The sequence below is a fragment of the Chanodichthys erythropterus genome, chromosome 16 (assembly GCF_024489055.1).
Source record: "Chanodichthys erythropterus isolate Z2021 chromosome 16, ASM2448905v1, whole genome shotgun sequence".
Lineage (NCBI taxonomy): Eukaryota > Metazoa > Chordata > Actinopteri > Cypriniformes > Xenocyprididae > Chanodichthys > Chanodichthys erythropterus.
In genome coordinates, this window is record NC_090236.1 from 9321611 (window position 1) to 9332500 (window position 10890).

Consider the following 10890-nt stretch of genomic DNA (forward strand, 5'->3'; position numbering starts at 1 on the left):
GGAACCAATACAATCTCTCCTTTACAGTGTGTTTTGAAGTGTTCTGGTGGAAGGTCCACCATCATCATCATCATCCTGGTGGATGGCAACAAATTGATCTCAAGAATTCACAGTACAGTTCTTCAGTAATAGAGTTTTCTGTGGTGAGCGTGCATGAAGGCTGTGGCGGTGGAGTGCATTTCCTATTGCTTTCTCTGTGCAGTCTTTTTTATTGTTTTCTTTGTGTAGTTTTCTCTGTACAATCTTCAGTGTCACATGATCCTTCAGAAATCATGAGGTTTTTTTTTTTAAGTGCTTTGGTGCAATTTCCACAATCAATTGGTACATTTTCAAAACTCTTAGTACTAATATCACAACAGATCATCAAATGGCCACTCCTCAAACATTTCAGCATATTTTCAATTGTGTTACAATATACAGAATCACTAAGTATTCACAAACCATTTACACAGCCTACTTTTTATTTTCTTTCTTATTCTATTTAAAACTACACCTGCAAATACACAGTACACACACCTGCTGTCTTGACCACTTGAGAGCGGATATACGCGATAGGAAATAAGTGTGCAAGTCCGTCCTTGGTCTAAAAAATTTCCATCATTCATGTTCAGGAACTTATTAAAATTGTGACATTTTGAGGAAAACTTGCCAGTTCAAGTTAATTGGATATCATTTCAATCTCTACAGACACTTGCAGTCTTCATGCCACTTTAACACAAGAAATATGTCAACGAAGTAGACATGTTATCAAGTGCAAAGAATGCGGGTACAAAACAATTGAGCCCTGATGTCTGAGTCAGGACAATTGTAATGGTTGTGTTGCTGTTTTAGGGGCACTCATCGGGGTTAAAGTGAGACATGCGGTCCTGTTAAAACCTGCCGTGGGTGTTGCCACGAACCCAAGTATGTTGCCTTTAAAGGAAATTCCACATGGACAAGAACAAACTTCCTGTATCTTCAGGATGCCAAGACAAGTGTCAAATGACTGCATCTTAGTCAATAATGCAGCTTATGTTAATTGTTTTGCAGAAACGTTTTGTACCTAAAATGCTGTAAAAGGCCTCATTTAAAATGCATTTTGCCAGTGAAAAACAAATTAATAAAACATGAGCATAAATTAGCAAACAACCTTTAATATCATCTCAGACAAATAGTACAAGAATATCATTTTTCAAGGTAGACCTCAAACTACTAAAAGATAAAAAAAAACAAAAAAAACAGGCGAAGTGCCTGTAGAACTGAAAATGTACAAAAGATTTTCAACAAGGTCAAGTAGACATATTTAGGTCCTATCCAACTGAAAACCAGTTTTTCCACTAACGAGGATGTGTGTGGCATCAAAAAACACAGTTTGTACTTGTATTTTTAGATTTACACCAATATTACAGGATTTGAAAATGAATGTTCAGTGTTCCCAATAATCAACACTAATATTAATCAAACGCTATCAAATCCTCCCTCTTCACCGTCTGTAGCGGTACCGCTTAAAGTGGAACCACAGCTGAAAGATTCCATTGGCGAACTGGCAGCGGAAGCCATGGCGATGGGAATACTCCCATTCACGGTTCACGATCTTGAAGGCGATGTCCTCGTACGGCGGTCCGGCGTGGAAGCGCAGAATTCCAAAGTCTTTGTTGTCGGGACAGGGCTCGAGGAAGTACTGTGGAGTTGAGCGTTTGTCGATGAGATCGGGGTAGAAGATGTTGAACTTGTAACCCTGGACGATCTTGGGCGGAGGGTTGTCGAAATCGTAATGGGTCTGGTTGTATTTGTTCCACTCGAAGCCGGTGTGAACGCGGTTGAAGAAGCGGGGTTTGCGCGGACGGTATTTGTCCGCCCACAGGTACATTTTTCCAGTCAAAGGCATTTCGACACTGAACTGGGCCTCGTCGCCGCTCATTCCCTCTTTAGCGCGACGCACAAATGCATCCTCTGCACTTTCATTTGCATCACCTGTTCGAGAAAAAGACAGAAGTTAACATGAATAGATGTTAACAGAAGGCAAATGTGAACTCTTATCTCATTCCCCGCCATTGACGAAGTTTTCTGTATTACTGCGGTAGGGGGCGCTATTATTCATCTTCTGAAAGAGTCCTGATTGTCCTGATCAAAACACGGGCGATTGTGAGATGCAGAAACAAACAAATAAATATCATATTTAAAATAATGCGATGACCAACATTAAACAGCATACAGATCAAAACTACCTAATGTTACTGAATGAAATGTTGACCCAGGATGAGCTATAGGACTGTGCAAGCATTAGGGGTGTTGATGGAGTCCATCTATGTTTTGATCATGGTTCTGAATCTGATCCAGATGTAGTCTTTGACAAAAACGGTTGTCAAACAGCAAAAAGTCGTTTTTTCATGTTGCCTTTTCTGAGCACCCAGTGTGCAGGAAAATTGTGCAGAAAATTTGAGAAAAAAATAAATTTTGCCTATTTTTGTTGGACAAAGTAAAAAAAGTCAGAAATAAAGTAGGGAGGTAAAAAAAAAAAAAAACAGCCATAAAAAAAAATATCTTTCAAACCATGAAAAAGCATGCTTATTTTCAACTTTAAAAGTTCACATTTGATCTTTTTCCTGGTGCAATTCTGGTACTGAAATGTTAAAGGGGCTATATGCAAGATTTTTATGTTGATAAAGCATAAAAATACTCCAATATGTTTGCAGATATTTAGGAAACATGCCAAGTTCACCTACTCGTTTCTCAGAAAAACAATGCTACAGCCAGATATTCTACTTTGAAATGTGTGTTCCGTAGGGCTGGGTATCGTTCAAAAATTTTTGATATCGAGACGATACCGATACCTAAACGATACCTTTTTGGGTACCAGTTTTATAAAATCTGTTTAAACAAGATTACATAACCTCAAAAAAATCTTTGGTTTTATATTTTAACTTTGTTGACTTTTTATCAGACTCAAAGACTCATCTCCTGAGCCACTGCGGGGAATAAAAAAAGCACAAATTAACAAAATTTACCCAACACAATAAATCAGTGCAAATAGTTTTAATAAAGTTTAGTTTTCAATGCAAAAAATTAAGTATGTGAGGCTCTTTTTAAATCACTCAGCAATTGTTCTTCAAAAAATGTATTATTATTAACAAGATCAAAGTGGAAGTAAGAGTGAAGCAAGTTCGTTGCGTCTTACCGTGAAATAAAGAGTTCTGTGTCTTCATTAAAATCAACACAATGATTCATCTCTCATCCACCCGCAATTAATTTGAATGTTATTTTTTTATTACTTGGCCCGACCCGCAAATTATCCGCAGTATCAGGACGCCGCTGATACCTCTTTTTCAGCAGAATTGTTCGCGTTCTGGAGCCAGAGGCAGAGCCTGTGCTCGTGCAGGCGAACGAGCCTGTCACGAACCGGTCGCGTGTTTCCATAGACTTGAGGGACGAACGCTGATGTAAAGCTGCTGTGTGTTGTACCTGTCCATAACTAGTCTAAAAAACATTGCGCGTTCCGCTGTTTCTGCAGGCAGTGCTACACTTTTGTTTTCTGTTAACAGTATCTGTAGTGAACCGGCTGCTCACATAAACAGCCGTTTCTCACCCGTCCATTCGGAGATAAACTGAAAACGAAACCGTTGATTCAATCGCCCTCTCGCACATAGGGTCTCTCTCGCGCGTATAGTTTTATATATTTATGCTGCGTTCACACCGAACGCGTCTGGGGCGTCAAATTCGCGCCAGACGCGTCTAGTTGGACGCTTGAACATTTTGAAGTCAGACGCTTCAGACGCGCGTAAAATTCGCTCAATTCGCGCGTCTAAACAAAGTGTGTTCAGACGCGAATTCGCGTCATGGGAGGGGCTTTCATCTCTTTCTGCACAGATCCTCTGAATAAACACATAATCTCGTCAGTTGGAAACCTGTAGCGGCAATTTAACTCGGTTATGCCGGCCGACTTTTGCTAGCTAGAAGGTGGGCTAGTATCAACGGCTAAAATCATGCAAAAAGTTTTACAACTAACCAGATTGTCCGATTTCTTCGCTTATTCTCTTCCAGGCAAGGTCCTTTTTATTCCTGTCTCGATAAAAATATAATGACACATCACAGAACTCAGGGTGGCTAACGTTACACACAGCGACATCTTTGTTCTGGTCTCCGGCATCACTGATCACATCATAAACACGTTACTACCAAAGCAGAGTCCCTGATTGGTTAACGCGCCGCGAATTTACGCCAAAGTTCAGATTTTTCAACTCGGGCGTTTGGGCGTCAGACGCTCAATTCGCGCGTCAGCCGCGTGAACGCTCAATTCGCGCCGCGCCATTCGCGCGTCAACGGCCGATTCGCGCCGCGCTAGACGCTTGATTCGCGCCGCAGGACCTCTAGACGCGCGTTTGCATTGACTTAACATGTAAGTCAGACGCCTCAGACGCCCCAGACGCGTTCGGTGTGAACGCAGCATTAGATATAAATAACAATGTAGCGCAACGTTACTTGCTCCTCAACGAGACAGCGAAAGCATTTCTCCGCGCCTCTCCTCGATCGGCTCCATTCTGAGGTACCGAAATTTGGTACCGAATGACAAGACACTTTTCGATACTCGGTAGTATCGAGGCAGTTCGATCGGTACCTAAAAAGTATCGAGTTCGGTACCCAGCCCTAGTGTTCCGTGTCGGAATGTCTGTCTTTGATTTGGTCTGTGAGAAACCCTGTGCTGCCAGTTTATCCAATAGTATTTCAACATCACAGGTTGCCAGTTGGTGGAAAACACCGCATACTGCAGCCATGGAAACTAGAAACAAACTGGGTCAGAGAATCGCAGATTCTACCGGACCTAAAAAGCCTCTGAATCAAAAAATCTCCATGAACGACAGCATATTAAGACAGATAAATAACTCCTCAGCTTTCATTGTCAATTGCGCTCCCTCTTGTTGCGTGTCAAGCTGGCCACCCACTTCTTTGAACGAGTGGGCGGGGCAAACAATATTTTGAATTTGGACTGCGGTACCTATTTCAACCACAGGGTGTCATTCCTACATAGAGCCCCTTTAAAGCATGTGGCGTGTGTAATTTCACAATGGTATATGATGCGATAGAGCGATACACACCTGTCACCTGCAGCTGTCTCCGGGCCAGCAGGAGTCTCTGCAGGTCCTCCTCCACGTTGATGATGTGCGTGTCCAGCGGTAACTCGGAGGGCTGCAGGAGGGTGGGACTGTAGCGGCCGGAGTCGTACTCTGCCTGACTCTGCTGGATCAAATCCTCCTCCGTTAACACGGCCTCCGCCGCTTCATCTTTCTCTCCCTCCTCTCCATCTCCCTCTCCACCCTTCCTCTCCTCAGGACTGCTCCTTCCAGACCGCTCACCCTCTTCTCCATCCTTCCCTTTGGTCCGTCTGCCCTCCTCTTTCTCCAAGTTGGCACCTTGCTGAGAGCTGCCCGCCTCCTCGTCTGCAGACTCCGCCTCTCTAGGGCTACTGGGTAACAGAACGGACTTTTAGTTAGAATTTTTAGTTATTTAGAGCTGAGTAACTAGATAATTGTACCCAGGATATTTTTTATGCCCAAATAAAAAAAATTTATTAATAATAATTATACAAATTTCCTGATATTTCCAGGTTTTCTATCATCATGGAAACCCAGGAGTATTAGCATATTGCTTAGTAAGAAATACACATTATATAATGCATAATATTTATATATTAAAAAAAATTATATATTATTATATATTATATAAATATATCATTTAAAAAAAAAAACAGTATGCAGAATGCAACAATAATCATATCGAATTGGTTATATAACCTCATTAAGTTGCATGTTTAATTCAACAGGTTGAGTCCAGATCATTTCCATCTTAGAAATATAGTTATTTAGTATTTTTCTGTAATTTTATTAAATTTTGCAGTTGGTTTTGATAGAATTACAATTATTATTATTTTATAGATCAATTTTAAGAATTTTTGAGATATTTAGAACTAGAAAATGTATATTTATATTATGTTAAAATTGTATATTTTTTCATATTATTAAAATGTTCATGATATTTTCAGGCCCTATTATTTTAAAATTCCCTAATATTTCCAGGTTTTCTGTCACCATGGTACTGGTTAATGTGTAGTATACACATTAATGCAGGATTCTTGTAAAATTTAAAAACACTCCCATGATTCTGAACAGACAACTAAACAAAACAACTTGTAATTAACAAGAGGTTCTGACAAAATGTTAATTGCTGCAGTCTAATTGAAAAATATTGAATTCATTTGAATGAATTATTTATAAAAAAAAAATATTGGTTTGAATGAATGATTCAATGACTCGCTTATAAAGACTTCACTTGTTTCATTATTGGATGAATCGGTGTTTTTGAATGATTCCGGGACAAATGCATTTTTTTGAAAGAGTCACTTGTCGCCACCTACTGGTGTAATGGTGTAATTGATCAATCTTTATTTGAAGCGTCAAGTTACTTTCTAAAGGTGATTTATTATTTTTTTTAAATTATATATGAAAAAGTATGCAGAATGACAACAAACATTTTAAAAATGTAGCATGCTACATAATCACATGATCTTTCTTTTGCATATTTAAATCAACAGGAAATCTTGGAAATATAGCTATTTTGAATTTTCAACCCACATTTCTCTCTCAAAAAAAAAAATAATAAAAAAAATAGCATTTGTAAGTCTGAACATTCAGGTAGAAATGAAATCACTCACATGGGCCGCTCATTCTCTGGCTCCTCTTTGATGATGGGGAACAGCGGTTCACTCTCCACACCCTGTTCCTGCTTGAGTTTATACAGCTTCTGCCGCAGGACGTCCTGATGGCGCTCTCTCAGCCTTCATATAGACACACAAGCAATTATTTTAATACATTACTGAATGCTAAAAATCTCCAAAGGCCTCATGATTTATAGTCTGATACGCACCTGGCTCGCGCCATGTAGACCCGCACCTGCTGCAGGAGACTCTCCCAGTAGCCGATGTCCAGGTTGGAGCCTCCGGCCTGGATCTTATTCTCGATGTTCATATAAAGAGCCTGAAGCTGACTGTAAGTCTTCCCTTTAAACACGCTCTGCACGTCTGTGCTGACGGATGTGTTTATACCCTCACGGCGGTCACCTGACACCAACAAAAAAGATGGATGAGGGGTTCTGCACAGGATTTATTTTACTTAATGTATTAAACTATGAGAAGTGTTATAGAAAACTATATAATGTCACAGATTTCATATAAACTTCATTTGCCCTATTACATGAATTTGCAGATTTCAAAAGAGTTCACAGCTGATATTTAGAGAGAACTGTAGCTAGTGGCCAAAAGTGATGTCCGGCCTAGGAAAATTGACATCTTCACCCTTTATTTAAAAATGTGTTAAAGATTTTGTATGCATATTGCGTAGTTGTGCTTGAAGTCAATTTTTTATTTGTGATAACCCAATGAAACATGCCAAATTGTCCTAAAATAGTTTTTGGCCAGGCTGTCATACAAAGAAATTATGAATAAGAGAACCAGCAAAATATTAATAACTGATTATGTTGTATTTAATGTGTGCTTTTTGTTTTTCTATGCTTTTTGTTGTTGTTGCATAGTAAAATAAAACATGTAGTCGTCGTTAATCCCTTTTTTGCCAAATTATTTTGTCAGATAAATACCTTAATCAAGTTTACCATTTTGTTCTTCCCTAAAATTTAAAATAATTAAAAATATTAAATATTTTCCTGTATAATGTGATGGTTTAATCAATCTTGTAGGGTCATTAACAACAAACGTCGCCAAAACGAATCCCCTCCGAACATCACCTTTGACCACTACTGTATGAAAAATAAATAAATAAATAAACTATAATACAATAAAAAATATATACTACAATTCAAAAGTTTGGAGTTGGTCTTTTTTAAAAAAAAAAAAAGTCTCTTCAGCTCAACAAGTTTGCATTTATTTGATCAAAAATACTGTAATATTGTAAAATATTATAACAATTTATAATAACTATTTTCTATTTGGATATATTTCAAAATGTAATTTATTCAAAGCTGAATTTTCAGCATCATTACTCCAGTCTTGAGTGTCACATGATCCTTCAGAAATCACTCTAATATACTAATATACTTGCTGCTCAAAAAACATTTCTGATTATTATCAATGTTGAAAACAGTTGTGATGCTAAATATTTTTGTGAAAACCTTGATACTTTTTTTTTTCTTCAGGATTCTTTGATGAATAGAAAGGTCAAAAGACAAAATATTTTGTAACAATATAAAATGCCTATTGCTATACTGCTAGCATTAATTTCTTTAAAAAAAAATACTCCAAACTTTTGAATAGCAGTGTAAATACCTTTAAAAATCTTTAAATAAATATATAATTTATATATTTTTTATATATTTATATATATTTTTATATATATATATATATATATATATATATATATATATATATATATATATAACATTATAATAACATTAATTGATAGCATAAATGAAAATTACTAACTTTTAGTGAAGATTTATTTCACACAATATTTACTCTGACATGAATCAACTGTAAAGTAAACAGGATGTTAATGTGATAGCGAAGATCACATCATCACCTGGTCCTTTCCCTGTTGTCTCCAGTTTGCGTAGTTTGCTGATTTCATCTTCAGTAATGGTGGTCATGTCCCTCCAGAAATCCACGTTCTTGCCCTGTTCCAGCTCCATGTACACCTGCAGCCAGTGACACAGCTGTTAAAACTACAACACTATGACCAAAATCATCACAGAAGTTATGCAAGAAATACCGTCACTTTACACTTTTAATGTAATGTCTGAACTGGCAGTCCAATCATGTGTTGGACTCTCTCTCTCCTACACACCTTGATGTCCTCCAGCAGGTCCTCCATGTCTGTGACGGTGAGTCCGTTGAGGAATGTGTACGGCTCATGCATCTCCACCGACAGATCATCATCTTCAGCGCTGATGTATTTAGCCAACAGGTCGATGGGTTTCGCTCGGCCGTCACGGATGCGAATCTTAGACCTGCGTCACGTCACACAAACACATTACAAATGATCCAATCACACGTGTGTATGTATTAAAAAGATTAGCCATCTGAAGAGCGTGACCTCAGTTTGGCCTGGTGCAGATGAAAGTTGTCCTCCTGTTCCGCCCACGTTTTGAAATGTTCCGCCTCTTTCTCCCTCTGCAGCATCTCCAGCTCCTGCTCACGCATGGATTTCTCCCGCTCTCGCTCCAGACGCAGCTGCTTCACCTGAACACACAAAACTCACACACTTAGTTCAGTTTTTAGTTCATTTCCCAAAAGCATCTGGAATGTGGATACACATTTAGACATAAAAAGTAGTACAATTTATTATGAGAGAACATTTCATTAGGGAAATTAATCATGTTAGTTATAAAAGTCATGAAAGATTAATTCATATGTTGCAGGGTTATTATAGTTATAAGATTCAGTATGCAATACTGATAGCTAGTGGTTGAAATGGGTACTGCAGTCCAAATTCAAAATATTGGAAAGAGTTGTTTCCCCCACCCCCTCCTCCTCAGACTCAAGGCTCATGCGGGTTGCCAGATTGAGGACACGCAACAGGATCCAGCGCAATTGACATTGGAAGGCTATGTATGAGCCTTACACAGTAAGTTGATGAGTTGATTTATCCGTGTTTTAATATTCCTCTGGTCATAGAGATTATTAGGTGGATGCAGAGGCTTTTAAGGTCAGTTAGAATCTGTGATCTCTGACCCAGTTTGTTTGCTGATTCCTATGGCTGAAATAAACTTTGTTTTCAACCAACTGGCAACCTGGGGTGTCGAAATACTATTGAGTAAATTGACAGCAGGCAGGATCAAAGACCAAAACAAAAACAGACATTTCAAGAATAACTGGCTATAGCATTGTTTTTCAGAGAAACAAGTATAGTAAAGTAAAGAAAAAAAGTTGTTCCTTAAATAAAATAAATTTACACTTAAATATTTTTTAAAAATGTAACATTTTATTTCAGCTAGTTGCCATTGAGTTTAACTTGATACACATTTTTTTTTTAATTTAACGAATTTATTCTCGAAATTTAACATTTTTCTCATAATTTAATGAATTTATTCAACATTTTATCTCAACTTTTTTCTCGAAATTTAACGTTTTTTTTCTCGTAATTTAATGACTTTATTCAACATTTTATCTTGACTTTTTTCTCGAAATTTAACGTTTTTTTTCTCGTAATTTAACGAGTTTTTTTTCTCGAAATTTAACAACTTTAATCTCGAGATGGTTTTATTTTTTTTATTATTGCTTGGCCCTAATCCTCTTCCGTATATTTGAAAGTTAATGAACTACTGACCTTTTATATTTGATACGGACTAATACTCTCATATTTGTTTATGGAGCCTCCTGTCATGTTGACTAAAAATGCTTGATACATAAAAAGTTTTTCAAGTATATATTACTTTTGTAAATTCTGTAGTAATTCTTAATTCAATTTATAAATCAAAATCGTCTTACAAATTTCCTATTCTATAATGTTTCAGTGTTCATTTTTTTAATGTATCAAGTATATATAATCTTTCTAAATTTTGTAGTAATTCTTAATTCAATTTATAAAATAAAAATAAATTCCCAATTCTATTAGGGCTGGAACGGCGTGTCGACGTAATCGATTATGTCATTTACACACTGTTTACATTGATCCCTAATCCTGTCATGTTTCACACAAAACAAAACTCTAGAGCAGATGCTAATGCTAATCAACCTTAATTCTATAATGTTTTAGTGTTCAGAAGTGTTTGGTACCTTCTGCAGTTCCCTGCGGTTTTCCTCCTGGATGCGTTTATTTCTCTCCTTCAGATTTTTTTCTGACAAGTGCCCGATGCCTTTCTTCTCCAGAGCCTGAAAAATACATACACAGCAAATGAACAATTTATGTT

The 10890-nt window shown here is 37.4% G+C and overlaps 1 protein-coding gene across 2 annotated transcripts in view; it reads right to left on the reverse strand.

The window, feature by feature from the left end:
• Positions 1 to 301: 301 nt before the first annotated feature.
• Positions 302 to 10890, reverse strand: part of cactin — a 15459-nt gene continuing 4870 nt past the window's right edge. The window contains exons 3-10 of one of the 2 annotated variants that reach the window (XM_067362582.1): positions 10757 to 10852; positions 9075 to 9220; positions 8826 to 8988; positions 8562 to 8676; positions 6898 to 7090; positions 6686 to 6808; positions 5073 to 5437; positions 302 to 1953 (exon numbers count right to left, since the gene is read on the reverse strand). In XM_067362582.1, the coding sequence (XP_067218683.1) occupies positions 1463 to 1953; positions 5073 to 5437; positions 6686 to 6808; positions 6898 to 7090; positions 8562 to 8676; positions 8826 to 8988; positions 9075 to 9220; positions 10757 to 10852 (1692 nt within the window). In that variant the 3' untranslated portion in view covers positions 302 to 1462. Of the gene's footprint in view, positions 1954 to 5072; positions 5441 to 6685; positions 6809 to 6897; positions 7091 to 8561; positions 8677 to 8825; positions 8989 to 9074; positions 9221 to 10756; positions 10853 to 10890 lie in introns of both variants that reach the window. The other variant, XM_067362581.1, reaches the window with a different exon arrangement.